At 38.0% G+C, this 22,447-nt stretch overlaps 1 protein-coding gene across 1 annotated transcript in view; it reads left to right on the top strand.

Moving 5' to 3' along the window:
• Positions 1 to 2,551: 2,551 nt before the first annotated feature.
• The window catches only part of usp9 (ubiquitin specific peptidase 9), a 39,064-nt gene continuing 19,168 nt past the window's right edge, over positions 2,552 to 22,447 (top strand). The window contains exons 1-19 of the mRNA XM_047370132.1: positions 2,552 to 2,960; positions 7,803 to 8,065; positions 10,527 to 10,672; positions 11,137 to 11,216; positions 12,728 to 12,840; positions 14,027 to 14,245; positions 14,957 to 15,072; positions 15,167 to 15,418; positions 15,531 to 15,666; positions 15,754 to 15,906; positions 16,839 to 16,943; positions 17,099 to 17,305; positions 17,384 to 17,520; positions 19,488 to 19,621; positions 19,715 to 19,805; positions 20,048 to 20,161; positions 20,259 to 20,487; positions 21,889 to 21,984; positions 22,082 to 22,293. Coding sequence (XP_047226088.1) covers positions 7,970 to 8,065; positions 10,527 to 10,672; positions 11,137 to 11,216; positions 12,728 to 12,840; positions 14,027 to 14,245; positions 14,957 to 15,072; positions 15,167 to 15,418; positions 15,531 to 15,666; positions 15,754 to 15,906; positions 16,839 to 16,943; positions 17,099 to 17,305; positions 17,384 to 17,520; positions 19,488 to 19,621; positions 19,715 to 19,805; positions 20,048 to 20,161; positions 20,259 to 20,487; positions 21,889 to 21,984; positions 22,082 to 22,293 — 2,636 coding nt within the window. The 5' untranslated portion in view covers positions 2,552 to 2,960; positions 7,803 to 7,969. The remainder of the gene's footprint in view (positions 2,961 to 7,802; positions 8,066 to 10,526; positions 10,673 to 11,136; positions 11,217 to 12,727; positions 12,841 to 14,026; positions 14,246 to 14,956; positions 15,073 to 15,166; positions 15,419 to 15,530; positions 15,667 to 15,753; positions 15,907 to 16,838; positions 16,944 to 17,098; positions 17,306 to 17,383; positions 17,521 to 19,487; positions 19,622 to 19,714; positions 19,806 to 20,047; positions 20,162 to 20,258; positions 20,488 to 21,888; positions 21,985 to 22,081; positions 22,294 to 22,447) is intronic.

Here is a 22,447-nt window from a genome sequence, read left to right as displayed (position 1 = left end):
ATTTTGTTGAAAAATATGATAGTATATAATAATATGCAATGATTTTTTCAAAACCAAAAGTCTTAATTTGAGTAGCACTCCCATATAATTCATGTAACGATTCCTATCCTGTTTGTGGGAAAAGACTCATAAATAGTTAACATGTGAACGAACAACTGACATGGCATAGGGGCTATTTAACATGATTTATGTATAAACTCTTAGCAGTCTTGTATAACTTATAATACTTTTCCTATCAGTCTCAAATCTTTTAATAACCTTTTAATCAACCAGTAAGCTTTAATTTTGTACTGTGTAAAAAAGAATGACAGGAATACACTATTCATTGTTCAGTTGGAAAATACATAATTATTTGAACTATTTACTAAATTAATAAAATGGTGGACATGGTTAGCAGCAATACTCAGGCTGTGGTGTTGAATGATGCTCAACTGGTACAAAGAGACCCAGTTTCCCAAGAAAACTCCTACAACATTTTACCACCACCAGGATGATATGTTCACTTATTGAGACTTATTGGGCTGAGCAACGTTTTTAGTGTGTTATTGTCTCATTTCGGTGAGCCTGGTAGACTCAGTTTCCTGTTCTTAGCTGAGAGGAGTTCCCCCCCATGTGCCCCTTTCCTTTAACATTCAGCGAGTTGGGTGTTGAGAGATGGTATTTGTTATACCTTCCTTGTAATGAGGGGTTATTTGAGTTACTGTTGACTTTTTGACCATTTGGAACAAGTGTACCCATTCACTTTGACCTCTGACATCAACAAAACATTTAGTTTCACACAACTACTGCAGACCATTCTCTTTAAACCCAAAAGTTGGTTGTGTGTATGTGAAAATCCTAGTCGATCAGCACTTTCTAAATTATTCAAACCATCCCGTCAGAGTCAGACTTTCTTCACTGAGTTATCTTTACCACCTCTACATAGCTAAATGCATTGAGTTGCTGGTATGTAATTTTGCTAATTCATTCTTTGTGTTAAGAAGTGATTAAACAAGCGTTGGTGAGTATAGCTTGGACTGTTAATAGATAAATTAATCCTTTTAATTTAATGCACTCAATCTTTTCTGTAGGATTTCCATTTGTAGAGCACTCAAATATTTGATAACTGAAATGAAATCGCTTAATGCTTTCTAATTCTCTGGTCAGCTTATGTAAGCCCGCGAAGTAGTAGTGACTGATAATAAATACTGTGGATTCTAAACGTCATAGTAATGAGGTTGAAAGTCCCCTGTATTTCTAAGAAAGAAAACCCTTGCTATAAAGGCTTGATTAACATTGATGTTACCAATATCAGTACTCCCATTAATCCTAACGTGTCAATGATATTGGAATAACAGTGAAACGGCTTCATCGACTGAGGCTGTCAGTCTTCAACACAATTTCAGGTTAATCTCCCAGCCTGAATCATTTGTTACATGGGCTTCCCTTCACTCTTTGCACCAAACCTGTTTATACATTTTTGATTCAAAGCCACCGGTGCCCCCAAAATCCTTTTTTTAATGGTGAAATCAGTTGTAGGATCTTAATGTGATGTTGAAGTTTTATATTTAAAAATAAATGACCAAAAACAAATATGGAGCCACAAAGGGTCTCTAAAAGAAGCACTATGGAAAAATGGGAAAGGACCATGAGATGAGATCAAATCTATGTGATCTTCAAATGTTTGTTGACTGATAATGATTAAAACCATAATCTTTCTTGTTTTCCTTTTTCAAATGAAATTCTAGCTTGATATTGCTTAACACACAATAATAGAGCTGTTATAGAGGTCCAAAAGTGCAACATTTCAAGAAGTGATATAATTATTACTTAAATTAAACAACAAATACATAAATGATTTATTACATACACTATAATAACATGTAATTTATAACAATATTTTATTCATAAAAAGAAATTCACCATTTGATGAATCAATTTACAGTTGTGTGCTGCAGCACATAAAAAATTAGGTGTTTTTTTGTCAGCCGTACTCCACAAAAATGACTGAATGGAGCTAACAATACTGGTGAAAATAACTAGTCTGAAAAAATACTTATATTAAATACTAATTAAAGATGTCACAGCGACTGTTTAATGTATTTCATTGTGCAAAGCGTCAATAGAACCATAGAAGACTATACAAACATGGAATACATCTATATAATTTCAATGTTGTGAGCCTTTGATTTAAGTAATGAACTTAAATATTCAGTTGTGTATTTCAAAATTATTGACACCTGTAAATTATTAGGAATACGTTTACTCAATACATTTAATTGTTTCTTATTTAATTGCAATCAAAGTAAATATAATCTTTTTGTTTATTTGTTTTATTGTCCTATATTATGCACTACATATTTGGGGTTACTTGATGGTTTTCTATCCTTAAAAAGAAGCTAACAAAAACCTACGTTTTCATGTAAGACCCATAGGGGGCGTTGTAGTAAGGTACCACAGCTGATCATCTGTTTCTGTCTGTTCTCAGTGAAAATCGGGAATGGATTTAATAACTGGAGCTGGAGTCACTTATCGGAATTGAGTGGGGTTTTATGCCCTTCCATTCAACGGGTGTTGTGTTAAGCAGAGCTTGTCGGGGTTTTGATGCAAACCAGCTCACAGACATCGCCGGAGTGTCGGAGTTTACACAGCAGTCTGGCCTGTTTTACCTAGAAGCGTTTGTGTCGGACTGCGCTTCCGCCATGTTGAGCTGATTCAAGTTGTGAGTGACTGCTGGGACCGAGGTGACAAGCCCCAGAAACCGGACTAGATATAGTTAGGGGGCTGTTACCGCGCCGGTGACGCAGGAAAAACACCCAGAAGCGGAGGAAAAAACGTAGGAATTAGATTTTTCTAGTAACAGGCTTAGTGCCCTGCGAAACTGCCACTGATATAGGCCGCGTTTATGTAATATACGACGACACAATCGCTGGAGACTGGACGTATCCCGTGAATAGAAGGGAAGTCATATCAAATTCCTGGTGAGTTGTTAGCTGCTTAGCACGGTCTGTTGACTGCTGATTGTTAGCCAGCTAACATTAGCGTCAGCTGGTGCTGTGTGCAAGGTAACATTGCTGCATTTGGTCATATTATTTCTCAATTGCTATTGTTGCCTTCTCTGTTAGCCACCAAGTCTCTGAATACGTCAATGTGAATGCAATTTAACGCACGGACTTATTTAATATGTCTCTAAATTTACTGAGTCAAAGCTAACGTTAGCTATCCGCAAAAGGACCTCGATACTGTCTACACTCTGATAAGAAGCATTTCCTTTAAACGTCCCGTGTTTACAAGTTAGCGGCATGAACATACCATCCAGTTTCGTTTGAAGATGGTACTTCGCAATTGCTTTCTGCATGTAATACTATTATCAACATTGATTACCTTTAAAGCCGCTTGTATGCTATATTTTTGAATGTTATATCCTGGCTCTAACTTTAGGAATACGTATCAGAACACAGTTGGATTTCAGGAAATAGACGCCTCCCCTGTCACTATCATTTGCAAGGATAGTTAGCTAACTTATTCGTAATATTGAAATGCTTGCAGACTCGCGTTAAGTCAATGGAGCGGTGGTATTATATTGCTTGAATGCTAGCATATATAGTCATGTCAGTAATCTGCCTAGGTATTTGTATTTAAATATGTTTACTCGCTAGCTAACATTTGGCTAACATTAACAGTCTAGATTGGCTCTCGTTACCGTCGCTCATTGCAAATGGCGATCCTGTTACATAGTCGGCAAGAACCGGGTGTCAAGTAATTGTGGGTAATCAGGGATTTCATTTTTGAAGTAGCCTCGGCGTGTATTTAAGATCGTCAGCCATTGGAGCACATATTTGCAGGGCGAATGTTTCTTCAAGGCCCAAAACGGACGCCGAGGCCTGAATATGACAGCGCAGTGGGCTTTGGACGACAAGGCCTTCGCCGCCTCAATGCTGTGCTGTCTGGGCGGATCGCCTTCCAGCCGAACCTAACCACAGGAGCCGGCATTAACTACCAAAACTATCAGGTGTTAATGCTTGTTGGTTGCACTAATTACGCAGTATTGCTCCGTACCTGTTATACCTTTCGATCGTTCAGTTTTGAAGAAACTAAAAGAGAAATATGACAACTTTGTCCGACCGATTTATCCATCAACCATGCCTGTAAATAACTCAAGAGCTAACATTTAGAAGCCAGCTTTGCGCCTTAGTTTATGACCTAAATTCTCCATAAGTTTTTATGCATGTTTGGATTGCATAAACTATGTATTATACCCTGTTTAACACTTTCTAAAAAGATGCACTGAGGTGACAGGTATTTCTGAACTGTAATATTAACTTCAAACCCTTATAACAAATAAGTAAAATATCTATAAAAGACAATGCAACCAATAATGCTTAAATATATATTTGGTATGTTTATAAAATTGGGCAGCACTACTACTGTCTAGTTATCTGCACTGATCTCAAGAATTTCTATGTTGACATAATTTTTTTAGAAACACAACACAAACCTTTCCATATACCACTGCATTCATAGAGCAGTATTGGAGCATTTTCCAAGGGTGAAAGAAATTGGTTGATCAAATTAAATTGTAAAATGTGTGTATTTAACTGGTAGTAAGCATGACAAACTGTTGGGTTTGTCTTGACAACATTTATTAGCACCTAGACACTTTGCCTCTTAAACAGTTTTTATCCTTATTTCATACCATTTGCTGCCATTTTGACCTCACTTATCTCCATTTTGTACATGTAAAAGAATATATATATTCCCATGTACTTAAACCATTACATATCAGTCCATTTTTCTTTGTGGATGAGTATTCTAATGAGTGGTTAATATAAATAGTTATTGAAATGTCCATATCTTGCATGTGCTTTAACAATTTTTTTTTTTTCTTGAAATCTTTGCATTACTCTCTCACTTTATATAGTTTCTGATCCAATATAGGCTAGTTGACTTTTATGACGTATGAGAGACTTTGAACCCTGATCAGGTCACAAAGTCGGATGGGACACCCAATATGATGGCTGTCATAGCTGTTAAATTTAACATGTTTCTGTGTCACTTTAGTGAAGCATAAAACATAAAATGTGTTTTCATTGTGTGTCACAAAAATAACCCTTCTTCATTTGAACGGGTAGCTAGCAGTTAAATACTTTCACTCAAATAACCTAAACTCCTACCACTGCAGAGTTTGCCTGCAGGGTCTCTAATGTGGACAGATGGCCTTCTGTCTCTACAGAACAAACAACTAGCAATGAATGGGCTGAAGCACACCTGTATAGTTGAACACACTCTAGTTTCACTTCCTAAGTACTAGAGCACAGTCTTTCAATAGGTCAATTTTAAAAGTAAAAATATATTTCTTAATAAAAGACAGGCAGAAGCTGCAGCAGTTATACTTTTAATCATTGTCCTTTTTCTGGTTGTGTTTTCCGTATATTTATTGTGTCAGCATCTTTATTTTATTTTTTTATTTTGTTTTGTTTTTGCATTTGCGTGTTGATCTGATAAACTCTTGGTTCTCCTGGGCAGAAGGATCACCAGAGCCAGGGCAGTATGATAAATTAAAATTGAAATAATTGGATCCTGTCTTGTGGATCTTTGTTAATATAAAACTAATGAACTGAGATTTTTAGCTGATTTGTATAGTCCTTTCTCCTAATAAAGACAGCATCGTGACAACTTTGAGTGACAAAATCAAAGGGCAATTTTGCGAGCACTTTATGGCCACGAGATGCAAATTATTTACATTTTTACATGGTTTAGTTTACTTTTAAACTCTCTAACTCACTAGTTAGTTGCCTAGATGTATGAAAGGGAAACATATTGCCAAGCATAACCTGGCTGAATGTCATAATGTGGTTGTTTGATCAGACAATTGACCTGCTGTAAACAGCACAGTTTTGTATGTGCCCAGTCATCTTACGCAGTAGCGAAACTATTTGATATGAAGCATTTGGGGTTCAGGGTCTTTAATGGGCCATTTAATGGTACATTTGAACAATATTTAAAGATTTCAATCCTCACTTCAGTCAGCACATGTAAATGACAGCTGTTGGACAATAACAGTTCCCAGATTATTTCTAATTCTGTCCTTTTACATAGAAGGAAATAAATCCTGTTCAAAACCTTGAGTATTAGCAATGTTTAACCCTGTTTATCTGGTAATGTGTGGGCTTTACAGATCCTATTACAAACCTCCAAAACTGATTAAAAAAGGAAAGTGTTAAGACTTTTCTCAGAATGTGTTCCTGCGTTTGTGCCGTTATATATTACACTGTTGCAGCAAATTTTGACATGACGTCAGTATTATATTACTGACATCGCTAGGGAAGGTTACCGAATTCAGTACTTTTATAGGTACTGACCCAATTCCGTCTGTACTACTGAGTACCTATTCACATAAACTCAAACGGTACCATGATTTGGTCCTTAAATGCATAATGTTTACACTGAGGGAGTGGAGTAGTGGGCGATTTTTCCATGCCGGACACATGAACACAGCATTACACGCACAAGAGCATAATGATGTCAGTAACCACTGGTACCGTCAACAAAACATGGCTGATGGAAAGCACTCGAAAGTGTGGGTCTACTTTTCAAAATGCGATGCAGGTTACGCTGGCTGCAGTATTTGTGACGCGAAGTGCAAGGCCAGCGGCGGGAATACTTCTAATCTGAGGAAGCTCCTGGTTAAGCACCAGAATTTTCTGAAGGCTGAAGAGTTTTCGTCAGCCTCAGATCTACGGCTACAACTCCAGCACCGTTAGCACACCTGGATTCGTTAGCGACTTGTCGTCTGCAGCCAGAAACATTGAAGAACAAATGTTTAAAGCAACTGAGATGTTACAATACAAACAGCTGGATGTTGTTTTGATATATTCATTGAAGTTTATATACTGAGAAATAAATTTGTTACCACATAAACATACCGGTACACAAAAGTACTGAAAATTGGTACCGTTGACTACAATACCAATTCCCAGGTACCGGGCATTTGTACCGTGTCGCTTAAAATGTGAAAAGTACCCATCCCTATACACTGACTTCCTCATTAAGGTTATGGTACGTGATATGATATGTAACCATTTGTTTTGTAGCTCCAGTATCCTGATGTTACATTAGGTGGAATGTTGGATTGTTTTGAATTATTTCCATATTTCAGATTGAAAACAGTATGAAGTTCCTTCTCTGTTGTAGTCAGATATATTTGAGTATATTTTATCATACATTTTAGTGTTTCAGAGTACCTTGTCATGTAAATAAATAACCTAATGTTTTTGTAGTAGGAAGTAAAAACCTTTATAGCAATATGTTAGAGTTCACATGAGCTTATACTTGTCCAGCTATTTTCTATTTAATTAAAACATAAGCCTTAATATTAACCAGGGTTTTTATGTAAAGACGCGTGTAAATGTTTAACTTGATAACATTGTGCCTGAAACTGTTTATCAACAAGAATATTTTTTTGTCTGAGACAAATTTACATCATCTCAAATGTATTCTATTTTAATTGTGCTTGACAAAGCCTAACAGATAAAAATCTGCTCAGAAATACTGTTTGTCCTTAATGCTCGATTATGTTTTTCTTTAAGGGCTATGTTCTCAAGCAGAAAAATTTATTGTGATAAAATCATAATTATCATTATAGTGAAAAAATCATGATGTGCTGTTTTAACTTATCCTTCGCCCTTAGGTAAGAGATATAGATGTTGCACCCCACTGCAGTTGATTATATATAAACGTCTAAAAATACCGTTCTTTTCAGAAGTATTAAAAGATCCTTAAGCAGCTACAAATGTGACCTTTGATCTTCTTCCATTCACCAGGTTATGCAATGGTCTCAGCGGGACAACCAGATCTCCAGGTGCTTGCGACCCTCTCTCGTGTGTTCGGGCTCTCTTCCCTCTGCTATACAGCTGAGGTGGCTGTAATTTCCCTCCTGGCCAGCGCTCCCTAAGAGGCCAAGATTGCCAAGATCTGCCCTGTGGCGAGCATGACGGCCACCACGCGTGGCTCTCCGGTGGGGGGCAATGACAGTCAGGGCCAGGCACCTGATGCTCAGAGCCAACCCCCACTGCCACAGAACCAGGTCGGTAACATCTTACTACCCACTATCAGACTTAATATGTGAACAGCTACACAGTATTTATTTTGTCTCATCGTTACTATAGCACAGTATTTTTATAGTTTTTTTCCTTTTTTTTTTAAATCGGTTTTGCTTGCACTTAGCAACACAAAGATGCCAGTTGGGACCAAAAGGGTGGGGAGCAGGGATCGGAAAAGAGTGAGAGAGTTAAAGGGAGGCAGTGAATGAATAGAGACTCCAGAGTGATGGTTAAAGGGTGTGTGTAATGTGTGTCTTTGCGCGTGTGCACATGCAGGCCTGTGATGGTTAGAGATGAGCTGTGTTGAGATGAGATGTGAGAGGCAAGCTGCCTATGTAGGTCAGACAAGCAGAAGGAGCCTTAACTGCACTACCCACATTTTATATTTCTCAGATATGGATCCCACTCAACAATGGGTATCCTTCTCTTCCTCTCTGATACAGCTTCTCATTACCATTGTTTGGAATTGTTTATTTAGCAGACGTTTCATCAAATCCTTTTAACTGGACAACTCAGAGGTACTTCCACATACTATTACATTTATGCTTTGAACATGTTATCCCTCACTCTTTATTTTGCGTGGTCAGCAGGGATAAGTGAGCATTGGTCTGTTCTGCAAACACTATAGGTATGAAGAGTCGACAGGTATTGTTAAAACGCTTTTTAGGAAAGACACCTGTGTTTTTGTACCTGTATGTTTGTTTAGCTACTCACCAGAACAATAGAAACCATACCACAAAGCCTATATAGGTCCTATAGGGTCTTTTACTGACCTGTGGCTCTATAGGATCTAGATGCATTGTTTTTTGTTGGTATTGTAGACCCCCCAAACTTCACAATTTACAGCAGTTTTTAAAATAAATCTACCAGTCAAAGTCATTGATGCAAACTAGCCTGCATTGTGCCATTGGAAAGGTGGTGTTACAAGGTCTGTTGTAAGGTTGTAATTCCCCTGTAGTAGTTAGTTACCCTGTTATAGAGCAAGTTCGTTGTCGGTGTGTCTTTGATTATATGAAACGATCCAGAGGTCACCAGGCCCTGTTAAAGTCTCGCAGATCAGTTTGGTTACTTGTTTTGCTCTGATAAAGTAAACATTTCAGTGTAGACTTGTTTTTGTGCAAGTGCATACAACAGTGAACTTTTACAGTCCTTCAATAAAGTCAAAATGTTTAAATATGTGTTAATGACATCCAATCCAGATATTCTTGCAGCCAGGTCTTAATATTATTATTATTATTCTATAACCAAACAGCTATACAGTTAATAGAGAGATATATTGGGTTTTCCTACAATATCAGGTTTCAGATTTAAGTATACAACCAATGCTGCTTAGTCTGTACCTTGAGAATTTCAGTTTGATTTTATTAAGGTATTTAACAGTTCTAAAAATTAATTTGTGGAGAAATCTCCCATGTGGTCTGGAAGTTAAGCCATTATATATTGGTTGGAAGTTATTCCTTTGTGTTGCATTTGTAAAATTAATAAATCATGTGGCCTTGCACTTTTTAGTTTTTCATTTTATTTCCTTTGGTAGGATTTGTTACTTCGTGTTAAGTGCTACTTAGTTTTAAACATGACGTTGGACTGTTCTAATGTAAAGAGAACAGAAAAGTAAGATGTTTGTAAAACATAGATAGATAGATAGATAGATAGATAGATAGATGGATGGATGGATGGATGGATGGATGGATGGATGGATGGATGGATGGATGGATGGATGGATGGATGGATAGATAGATAGATAGATAGATAGATAGATAGATAGATAGATAGATAGATAGATAGATGGATGGATGGATGGATGGATGGATGGATGGATGGATGGATGGATGGATGGATGGATGGATGGATGGATGGATGGATGGATGGATGGATGGATGGATGGATGGATGGATGGATGGATGGATAGATGGATGGATGGATAGATGGATAGATGGATAGATAGATAGATAGATAGATAGATAGATAGATAGATAGATAGATAGATAGATAGATAGATAGATAGATAGATAGATAGATAGATAGATAGATAGATAGATAGATAGATAGATAGATAGATAGATGGATGGATAGATAGATAGAAAGTTAGTCTCTAAACCAATGGGAAACTCAGAAAGGAAAGGGTCGAGATGATAAAAATCTGGATAATTGCAATATTTACTAATAATTTGCCAGCGTCACAATTTTCTATTATTATAATAATAATTATATTATTAAAATATTGTGCAGCCCTAGTTGTAAATGTAAAGATTGTGAAGTTACAACAAGACACTTTTCTTACAACATTTTGTACTAGATTAAAATCCATCTGTGATGCTGGGGTTGTTATCTTTGCTCCATGAATGATGCATTTAAGTGTGTTTGTTTTCTACGTCTTTCTAAATTCACAACCTGTATTTAAAAACGTTTTAAAATGTATACATTTATTTATTAATTCCTTTCCAGACTTCCTCTCCTAATTCATCTAATGAGAACTCCCCCGTTAGCCCACCAGATGAGCAGGGCCAGGGTGAAGGTCCCCCTCAGCTGGAAGAAGAGGAGCCCGCTTTTCCTCACACTGACTTGGCAAAACTTGATGACATGATTAACAGGTATTTCCTTGTCTCCCAGCTCTGATTGTGTGTAGTCAGTCATACCCAAACCTCTGGTCTGCATTAAAGCACTTATTAAAGATTATAAAAATGTTTTACTGCTGTTAAATCCTTTCAGTGGTTCTCTTGTTGCTACAAATTTAGCTTGCATTTAACACTTTTTTTTTTTTTGAATTTAAGGCAAAACCTCGTCTAAAACACATCGATTGGTATACATTTAAATAAATATCTATTTATATTCAGTCTTTCTGGTTGCTTTTAAATGCACATTGTGTAGTTCACATTTCCACATATTTAACCTGTTTACGTCACAACAGTGACACTCAATGGGAGAGTGTTTTAGTGACAATAGTATTAAAGGGTTTGAGATGCAGTTGATCAATGTTTATGGAAGGTTTATACCCTTTTTCACTCATTATATTGGTATTTCTGCTGATTTATCTCTTTTATTTTTAATACCTTAGGCCTCGATGGGTGGTTCCAGTTTTGCCAAAAGGAGAGCTAGAAGTCCTCCTGGAAGCTGCTATAGACCTGAGTAAAAAAGGTAGAAATGTGCAGAATGTTCTGTTTTTGTCAATGTTTTGTGGCACTCACTATCAGTTATCTTTTGTCCTTTAAATGTAATTTCTAATCATGTCAGAGTATGCATGTTTTTTACTTACTCAGTAAAATGTAAATAAGCCGGTCATGTGACTGCTATTTTCATATCAATATCATTTTACCACTATGCTGGTTATAAATGTCGTCAATAATACCATCACGACTTGGTGTTTATACACCGTTCTTAAAAGGTTCTTAGCCTAACCCTCTGGTAGATCATCAGGTGAGGGGGAAATGTGCAAACGTAGCAGCTAATCTTCTGTAGTGGTTACTGTGTGTTTTTAAGTGCCAGTGCTGGTAAGAGTTGCTGCTTAATGTTCTGCTGACTTTTATGTTGCTTTAAACTCTCCTGTCGATAATATGGACGCACACAGGCATTGATATCACAGCAACCATCAAGGAACCTCCTTTTGGAAAGAAAAAAACAAATTCAACACCTTACTTTTTGCATGAAGTCCTGCATCTCAGGCAATCTAAGCAGACATTCCCAAGATTTCCATTCTTATTCAACAAGATGAAAAACGTTTTCCAGCAGATGATCTCGGTACCTGCTAAAAGAGCCCAAACCAAAGTCACCGCTCTTTGTTTTCATGGGGTGGAATTAACTCTCATGGCCATTTAAAAATTTTTCTAACATTTTAGGTGTTGCTCGGGCATTGGTACACTACATGGCATAACTGCAAGAGAAACGTATTTATAGAAAAGTGTCTTTTTTCTCTTCAGATTTCCACAAATAGACAAACTAATAACATCTTTATTCTGACCAAATAGGCTGAAAAAGTTTATATTTTAAAATGTCCACTGTTCAAAGTTTGGTTTCATTTGATGCAGTTATTGTCTGAAGTACTTGATTAACCGGAAGGTATCACCTCTTAAAGCAGTTGTAATAAGGATTTACAGCCCTTATGTCATAAAAATCAAATGGTACATTTACTTGGCTCAAATTACCTTCCTTTACAGTTTTAAATCAAATGGAAATATTTCTAAAACGTCAGCAAGAAAACATGGTCCTTGTATTGGAAAAAAGGCCATTTTTACAGGAATGGAGACTGTTGGTTACAACCTTGACAGAGTTTCTACTGAAACCTGTTTAGCTTTTGTTGAATATGGAAAGACTTTCATGCACAAAATAAAGATGCAGTTTTTTGCCTTTCTCTTCTACTGTAAGCTTTCTGTAAAAGATTAGAAAAGTATGTACAGAATAAGGACTAGTACTTTAATTAACACATTTGGTTCATGACTGTTTTTTTTATGTGTATTGACACACGTGTCTCAATTAAAGGCACTTTTCTTTTTTGTTGCCATATTCACACAAAGCCTGCTTAAGACCTAAGTACTGTGACACCTGTTTGATCTGAATGTTACACATGGAAAAATGTGTTGTATAACATTTCATATAAATGGTGAAGTTTCATACAGTGGATGTTTTTTTCCTTCTTTTTCCCCCTCTTACAGGACTGGATGTGAAATGTGAGGCATGCCAGAGGTTTTTCCGGGACGGTCTAACCATCTCCTTCACCAAGATCCTGACCGACGAGGCCGTCAGCGGCTGGAAGTTTGAGATACATGTGGGTGTTTATCAGGACCCGATCTGCAAATAAATCTGTTAATCTTTTTTGTTTAAAATGAAATGATTTCAGAAGTGGCTCATTTTCATGCTCAGTAACAGTATATCCCAAAAATATACTCTTAAAGTTGAGTTTTCTGTTCAGTTTTTGAAGTTCTTTGGAGAAACAGCAGCATGAGCAGGGGTCAAATAATCTTCTTGTTAGAATTAGGCGAGGTTGGCTTTTCTTTTAGAAGGATTGATTTCTGAAACCTCAAGGGGTTTTGGCTTTACTCAAAACAGTTTTGACTGTTTTTATTTGAATGTAGATTACACCTTAAAATTACCTCGTTATTGACTAATGCTGGCTTTTCTAACCTATTTTCCTGTGACTTGTGCGGTAGCTCAGTGACTAAAGTTTTACAAAGCTTGCTTGAAGTGTTGTGGTGAGTCAGTAACATATTAAGGGCACAAATGTGGTTTCTTTAACCCACCCGCAGTCCTGGAGGGGTTGCACGGACCCCGTGTGCGCTAGCCGGGTTTTTCCTTGTCTCCTCCGTAGTTTTCCCACACGCCGGGCTGCAGAGAGCCCTTCACATCACATTTCCGACCACTGCCCTAGATTTTTGGTCCCGCGTGCAGTTCTTTCTGGTGCCTCCTGTAACATCTACCTCGCTCTGTACTAGCGCTTAGCCAGGACTGCAGGAGGGTTAAACATATTAAATAGTCATAATTAACGTAGAAAGTCCAGGGTATTGGCATTTTTAACATTATTAGCATACATCCTAGCTTTGGTGGAAATGAGGTTGTTGCATTTAATATTTTCATTAGGGAATGTCCAAAGTAAAGAGCTTCAAATGTATCGTGGGCATAATTTAAAAAAAGAAGTGTTTGTTTTTTGTTGTCATTTCTAGAAATGTTATTATCAGAGCATGAGTTACTGTACATCTGTAATGAAATTATAGAAATCAGCTCACTTGTGATGTAATTACATTAAAGCCAGAATGAAGCAATGCAATCAGGATGCATTTAGAATCATCTTAAGGTTTCCAAGATGGACAGCTACAGGTCAGATGTTTGAGCTTGTGAAACCGAATTCAAATTTCTTGCTTGTGTACACAAACCTGACCAATAAAGCTGATTGTAATAAGCAAAAACGTTCTATTATGTTCTAATATTTAATTTATTTCCCTGTTTCTGTCTTACAGAGGTGTATCATTAATAACACACACCGTTTGGTGGAGCTGTGTGTGGCCAAGCTCTCTCAGGACTGGTTCCCACTACTGGAGTTGCTGGCCATGGCCCTTAACCCCCACTGCAAGTTCCACATTTACAACGGCACACGGCCCTCTGAAACCGTCCCTGCTGGAGCACAGCTGGCTGACGACGAGCTCTACGCTCGTCCACCCGACCCGAGATCTCCCAAGGTGAAACACCACGGCTGTTTAATAAACTCTGAAATGACAAGCCAGCTTTAACATGTGTTCTATAGAAAATGTAAAACCTTTCTTGTTTATAACAATCATGACGACATTTAGCTGGTTTCCTCTGCTTATGGGTAATTGGGTCGACATTCCCTGTCTGAGGCAGGAATCATAAAGTGCCATGACTATGAGCCTTCATGAGGGGGGAAAAAAATCTTTATGCTGATTCGTTATTTACAAATAAAAACAACACTCCCTCTGCCAGAGTTAGAACCTTATCTTAGACTAATTCTTGTAACACTGTAGAAGAATTTGGTACATAAGGGAGTAGAAATTTTAGAGTGAGAGACAGATGAATCTAGTGTAGGCTCCGGGTCATTGTGAACAGTACTGCAGAACTGCTCGCCTGTCTGCCTCTGTTGGCAGAGAGCCCATCATCATGCTGAGCTCTGCCTCTGCTTATGATGCTGTTAGTCTGTATGAATTTGATATTTAATCAGTTTATTTAAAAAGATCTCACAAGAATTTCTTTCCGCATCATGTTTTATTTTTATTTTCTAGATGCTTCTTCTGCTGTTTGGAATTAAATGGAAACATAAATTCAATAATCAGAGGAAGTTGTTGATCTTAAAAATGATCGTATGTTTCGTAGTGAAGAATTATGACAGCCGATAAACCAACCTTTAAGATTAACAGTGTGTCTTTTGTACTTAGGGCTGGCTGGTTGACTTAATAAACAAATTTGGCACGTTAAACGGGTTTCAAATTTTGCACGATCGATTCATGAGCGGCCAAGCACTGAACGTCCAGATCATTGCTGCACTTATCAAGTAAGAAAACAAGGCTGGCACAATTATTTACACATACACTTTTGATTTATTCAGTGGTATATTTGGTTCTGAGCTGATGTCCTTTTTTTTGCAGGCCTTTTGGCCAGTGTTATGAGTTCCTCACATTGCACACAGTAAAGAAGTACTTCCTTCCAGTCATCGAGATGGTTCCCCAGTTTCTAGAGAATCTCACTGATGAGGAGCTCAAGAAAGAGGCTAAGAATGAAGCCAAAAATGACGCACTGTCAATGATAATCAAGTCTCTGAAGAATCTGGCTTCTCGTGTACCGGGGCAGGAGGAGACTGTGAAGAATTTAGAGATTTTTAGGTTAAAAATGATTCTTAGGTGAGTATTTTAGGACCTTTTTAGTTGATTAGGTGAGGAACAGGAGCATGTTGCCATCATCATACATTAACAAAATGATCAAATGGGAACTGAATTTTATTTCTTTCAATAGGTTATTACAAATTTCTTCTTTTAACGGCAAAATGAATGCACTAAATGAAGTCAACAAGGTGATCTCCAGTGTCTCCTACTACACTCATCGGCATAATCCAGAGGAGGAGGAGTGGCTGACGGCTGAGCGCATGGCGGTAAGCCCAGGCTTTACAGCCCTACATTCGTGGCCGTTATTCCATGAATTTTAAATTCTCACTTCAATCTCCCCTTTCTGCACCCAGGAATGGATCCAGCAGAACCACATCCTTTCTATTGTGCTGAGGGACAGTTTGCATCAGCCACAGTATGTGGAGAAGCTGGAGAAGATCCTTCGCTTCGTTATCAAAGAGAAAGCTCTCACCATGCAGGATTTGGACAACATCTGGGCTGCACAGGTCCTGTCTCACTAAGCATGTTTTAGTTTAATGTCATAACGTCAAATTTAATAAGCTGCGTTCAGGGAGACTCAGCTCAGAATGTTGAATTACATTTTTGGGAAGCTTTGATCTGGTTCCTCTAGTCTTCCTGTTGATGGCGGGCATTAATTACTATATTGGGAGCTGAATTAACTTCACATAGTGGATCGCAATTCTAAAACAGCAGTCTTTTTCTATAAAAGCCTAGTTTAAAGCTCAAGAAGAAGCCAAATGCTCCTAAAAGCTGCTGAAAGTTTCTTTCTTCTGCAAGACTGTATTTGAAACATCTCATTAGTACTGAAGATGATTAACTTCTTTTGTCAACATTGTCCACACCAAAGACCGGCTAATGGCGATCAGTCGTGGTGCATTAACAGACTGGAAAAAGATGGGATTTTATCATTTCCGAGCAGCCAGTCAACAATTAGAGCTCATCAAGCTGGTTCAGCCACAAGCCTATTTCTCTGTGCATCTGATTTTAGTTGTTCTACATGTAAATGATATAACATGCTGTACACATAATGACAATAATTGAGTAGTTGTTGAGTAGTTTTTTGTTCCATTGTTTTTCTTTTAACACTGTCAAATTTCTGTTTTATTGTCCTAAATGGACTGGGTTGAATTAGCCAGCAGTTCACTTTTATTAATATGAACAAAGACTATTTTAGGATGTTTATAGTCCTCGCCTTTGAATCCTTTTCAGGTTTTTTTCTTAGATTACTGTAAAAGGTGAAGTGCACCCAAACAAGACAACTAATGGTAGCAGTTAAATAGTGATGGTAGTTTTAATCAGATTATTACCCAACACCCTTGCTTCACTAATAAAGCCTAATATTTAAACTAACAATCTGGACCAGATGAGGCATTTGTCTAATCATCTCGGATGTTGTATATATATTGACAATGTGCAGGCTGGTAAGCACGAGGCTATTGTGAAGAATGTCCACGATCTCTTGGCCAAGCTGGCGTGGGACTTCTCACCTGAGCAGCTGGATCATCTTTTCGACTGCTTCAAGGTAAGAGTTTTTCTTCTTCATTTACAGAATATGTGAGTGTTGTGCTTTGTCTTCAGTTTTTGGCTTGGTCAAATTTAAATGCTCTGTTTCATTGCTTCAATGTTCTGATAAATCCCGATTACAGCCCTGAGCTCGCTCGTTTTTCTGTTTTGTAGGCAAGCTGGACCAATGCTAGTAAGAAGCAGCGTGAAAAACTGCTCGAACTAATCCGGCGCTTGGCCGAAGACGATAAGGATGGCGTGATGGCCCACAAGGTGCTCAACCTGCTCTGGAACCTGGCACACAGCGATGATGTGCCTGTAGACATCATGGATCAGGCTCTTAGCGCTCACATCAAGATATTGGACTATAGTTGCTCACAGGTAACTGTTCACTTTCTAGGTGAACGTAACAAATGGATGCTTACACACGCTAAATACAGAGTGTGTTTTCACCCACAGGACAGAGACACGCAAAAGATTCAGTGGATTGATCGCTTCATAGAAGAGCTTCGTACCAATGACAAGTGGGTAATCCCTGCCTTGAAGCAAATCAGGGAAATCTGTAGCCTCTTTGGGGAAGCTCCTCAAAACCTCAGGTAAAATTCATGTAGATTTTCTATTTTTTAAGTCATGCCAGCAAGTGAGAGGTCGCGTTTCTTTGTTTTTATACAGATGTGAAAATTGTGTTTACCGTCAGTTTTCACAGAATGCAACAAGCGAAAAACAACCTTTGTCTTGTCTTGCTAAATGTTTTTCAGTCAAGCAGATTGAATTCTTCTAGCATGATCTTGAATAGTAGCGAACTATGAGAGGGATTAGGTTGGTTATACAGCAATGGCTCTAAGTGTTCAAGCAAACCTTTATCCCTACATACAAAGCACCAGTGACCTAGTTGTGGTGTTGTTGTTTTTGAGCCCTCCTCAGTTTATTCTTAGTTCGTGTTCATCTGTCAAATTAAGCATAAGTCAAAGTTTTTTGATTCAGTCATGGTATTAAAGCTTTTTTTTTTTTTTTTGAGCAGCGTTGATCCAAAAGGGCAAAAGCATTAAAAGACCCCATCGTCTTAAAGTTGGGCTTTAGCTAACAATGTGCATCAGTTTAATTGTTTTGAAGTACTAAAGTACTATTTTTAGTCACTGTAGAAAATATGTAGCAGACATGCCTGTTGTTTTTCCAGAAAGAAAATGCCAATTAACATACAAACGAACTTAGTGAGGTAAGTTTTTATGCCAATTCTAGGGTTCTTCCTGTTTCTTTTTGTTACGTCAAGCCTCACTTTCCCTTCAACATGTTTACAATATAAACTACATCAAACGTAAATCCTTGACACAAATCGGCTTTAACAGCTCTTCTCTGGGTTTCATCTCAAACGATTATTTATACATCCAGACCTTCGCACATGTGAAGTTCAGGCAAACCAGAACGAATGCATGGACACACTTTCAAGAAATGACCGTAAAGGTCAGGAGGGGTGAAATTGGGCTTAAGGAGCCATATTAATGAAACTCCTTTTTGCAATTTTTTTGAAGTTATGTTTTGATATAAAACTTCCTCCATCTAAGTTTTTGTTACTCATAACATGCCTCGCATTGTTTGTCATGATGAGGTAGATTCTGTGAGTGCTTTCTCTCGAAATCCAGCAGTCTGCCATTTCCCTGTGGATGTGTTACTGTTTAAAATAAGAAACAACTAATAGATATTTTTGGGGGGAATGTCCAATCATTATTATCAGTTCTGTCCAAAAAGCATCAAGTCTAATATCAGTGACTTGAAGGACCACGATTGGTGGCATATAGCAAGTTTAAATGGAAAATCTGTGTTTTAAGTGAGATAAATATAGTTGTAAAGTTGGATTTAAACCAATAGATGTGTGATTTAGATTACCTGGCAGCAAATGTTCTCAGCTTAGTGAAAGCACATTTCACTAAGCATTTAAGCACAGTTTTGCTATTATCAAATGGGGTATTGCATACAGTAGTCATCTTATTCCACTCAGTTTTCTGGTCGATATGAAAAAGTCCTTTGAGATGAAGCCCTACTGTTCCTCCGGCCAGTTCCTTTCACTTCAAATCATTCAATGCAACGTATGGAGGAAATTTCATGCCTTCGATCCACGTTTTCAGTTTCCTGAAATATCCCTATTGATACATTGTTTGTGTCACCAGTTTTATTTAAAGAACTACTGGATTTACTGTGTGAATGCACAAAAACTGTGCAGCTAAAGTATAATTTAAAAGTTTAGAAATATTTTCCATGTTTAGATTCTTAATGTTTTTGAAATATTGATCTGAAAACGTCCTGATTTAAAAGCTCATTTCATTAAGTTTATTCTAGGAAACGAGGCAAGAAATTTCCTTTATTGATATGACCTCTCTGCTGGTTAAACGCACAAAAATACACAAACATCTACCAAACGTTACTTTCTTTTTATTAAGTACCATGTGAGAAATCAAGGTGCAGTGTTTTATTTATCAGGTTTGAATTTCTATGTTTTCTGGCTTTCTCACCTATTATTTTTCTCCGGATCTATACATCCACCACTTCTCTTCCTGTTCTGTTTCAGTCAAACGCAGAGAAGTCCTCATGTGTTTTATCGCCATGACCTGATCAACCAGCTGCAGCACAACCATGCTCTGGTCACCCTGGTGGCCGAGAATCTCTCGGCCTACATGGAAACCATGAGGCAGCTGTCCAAAGGTAGTTTAGAGATCTCATTTTCATAGCTGGAGAAAACGGATCTCTAAGCGAATACTGTCTGCAGCCTGATTTGTTGTATTCGTGCCTTTTCAGAAGAGCAAGCAGAGTTTGACCCTCAAACGGTCAGACCAGGAAGTCGCTACAGTCATGTCCAAGAAGTACAGGAGCGTCTTAACTTCCTGAGGTACATCCTTCCCCTCGTTAAATTATTCACTTAAAAGTTAGAGAAAATACATGAACTGAAAATATATCCACATTGCTAATATTTATCTTGGCTAGTCATAATTAGTTGCCAAAGTTTGTTACAAAATGGCCTCTGTTACCATTGTATCTATTCAGGAACTTTTGTTTCGTCAAAAAATGTTTTGTCCTTCAACCCTTCAGAGAATCATCTTCCTCTATTAATTGTGTTTTTTTAATTTCCAGGTTCCTATTAAAAGATGGCCAGCTATGGCTGTGTGCTCCTCAGGCGAAGCAGATCTGGAAGTGTCTGGCTGAGAATGCCGTGTTTCTGTGTGACCGCGAGGCCTGCTTCAAATGGTACCGCTCTATTCAGATCTCTCTGCTTTTGGACTTTTTGCTGCATTTGTCTCTCCTGGGACATCTCTGAATACTATTATTTACTTCTATTTAAAAGGTACTCAAAGCTGATGGGGGACGAACCAGACCTAGACCCAGACATCAACAAGGACTTTTTTGAGAACAATGTTTTACAGTTGGATCCATCCCTTCTGACAGAGAATGGCATGAAGTGCTTTGAGAGGTTCTTCAAGGCCGTCAACTGCAGGGAGGGCAAGCTGGTAGCAAAACGCAGGGCCTACATGATGGATGACCTGGAACTAATCGGCTTGGACTATCTGTGGAGGGTGAGGAGAGTAGTTGCAACAGTCTAAGATCTGTTTTTTTCTGCCTCGCGTATTAAATGAAATAACTGACTAATATTAGTCTGATAGTTGTCACTGATCACCACTTGTCCTTAAAACTAATAGTATTGAATTTGAAAAATGTCAGTGTATTCTGGACTTTAAAGCATGGAAGCTGCCTCATTAGCAAAGGAAATTCAAGGTTTGCTATCAAAGTAGTAGTTGTTCTATTTCATCCCTACTGACCGCCATGTTCCCTTCGCACGTGCGCAGTTCGAGTAATTATACCAACAGGGTCACACCTGTGACACACCGGATGACCACAGAGGCTATATATATGTCTACGTTATCCGAGATTCTGTTCCTACAGAAGCAAGAATCCTGAGTGACAGAGAATCTCTGGCGCTCATCCAGGATTCATAGAACCGTAGTTACATAAGTGACTTTCGTTGTGAAGATAAAATAAAATGCCTACTGTAGCGTTGTGCCAGACACTGAAAATGCACAGGTGTTTGTCAGTTTAGTTTTTCCCAATGAAGAGGGGTGTAAGGACATATCCAGCTCACGAATGATGCCCAATATTGGCTTCACAAAGATATAATAAGACGAGGTTTCGTCCAAATCTTTGGGCAGACAAGGCATCCCTATTTTGTTATTATTTTTTTTTTTTCAATAATGGATTGAAAAGTTCAGAAACTAAAGTAAATGTAATCGGTGTACAATTTTTCAGTCCAGATTTGGCTAGTTCATATATTGTGGTTTTCATGCTTGTCTAAATCAGTGATGGTCCTAGTGACAAAAAGCAATAATTTTAGAGGTGAAAAAGATGTTTTACAAATGTAAAAATGTGAAACAGCCCTTTGGTGTAGTGGCAGTAAGAGGCTACAAATAGATGCTAACTTTAGCATCATCAGCTAATTATTTGCTAGACGTGGTTTACTCAGTGTTTACAAACAGTTTGTATCTTGTTTGTTTCTCTGGTACTGTTTCTACCAAGTACCCATAATGCTTTTAGGCAAGCAACTCATTATTGTTGGGGGCATCTTCAATGCTTATGCACCCAGGTGTTAGCCGTCTTTACCAATCAGCTGTGTCAACGTAAGAACTGCTGCAATGTTTAGTAATAAATAAGAGTCCATACCGTAAATACCGGCTATCAACTTAAAACACCTTCATATCCGAGGCTCATAATAGCTTGCGATCATTTCACCAGCTGATCATGGTAACAGAGACTGAATTGCTCTGTGGGACAGATTCCACTTCAAGAAATATTGTCATATTTAGTAAAGCGACTGGTTGTGCCATGAAATCTCTTTACCCCTAGTTGGTTAGACCTCGGGTTGCAATTCCTAATTTATGCAGCAAGCCATTGACTTAATTTCCTCACTCTCTCTTCTCATCCAGGTGGTAATTCAAGGAAGTGATGATATTGCAAACCGAGCCATAGACCTGCTGAAAGAAATCTACACCAATCTCGGACCAAAACTGCAAGTCAACCAGGTACTGGGACTGCTTCCTCTTACTGCTTTCTAAATGGCATTTAGTGCATACTGTTAAGTAGTCAGGTATTTATTTCCTCCCTCACCTCTCTCCTCAGGTTGAGATTCATGAAGATTTCATCCAGTCCTGTTTCGATCGTCTGAAGGCATCCTATGACACCCTCTGTGTGTTAGATGGAGACAAAGACAGCATTAACTGTGCTCGGCAGGAGGCCATCCGCATGGTGCGAGTTCTCACTGTGCTTAAGGAATACATTAATGAGTGCGACAGTGACTACCATGAGGAGAGGACTATACTGCCTATGTCAAGGTACAAACTGTCTCTTATTTTACGTGAGCACGGTAAAATTGTACTTCTAGCTTTCTAGGTGGAAAAGACAATACACAAAATTTCCATGTTATCAAAGAGTTTTGTGCCTTTTTCAGTTTTTTTTTGTTTTTTTTTTGTATTATTTTAAAATGTC

This window comes from Girardinichthys multiradiatus, chromosome 7 (assembly GCF_021462225.1).
Source record: "Girardinichthys multiradiatus isolate DD_20200921_A chromosome 7, DD_fGirMul_XY1, whole genome shotgun sequence".
Taxonomy (NCBI): Eukaryota; Metazoa; Chordata; class Actinopteri; order Cyprinodontiformes; family Goodeidae; genus Girardinichthys; species Girardinichthys multiradiatus.
The sequence above is the reverse complement of the archived record's forward strand: the minus strand, read 5'-3'. Positions and strand labels throughout refer to the sequence as shown.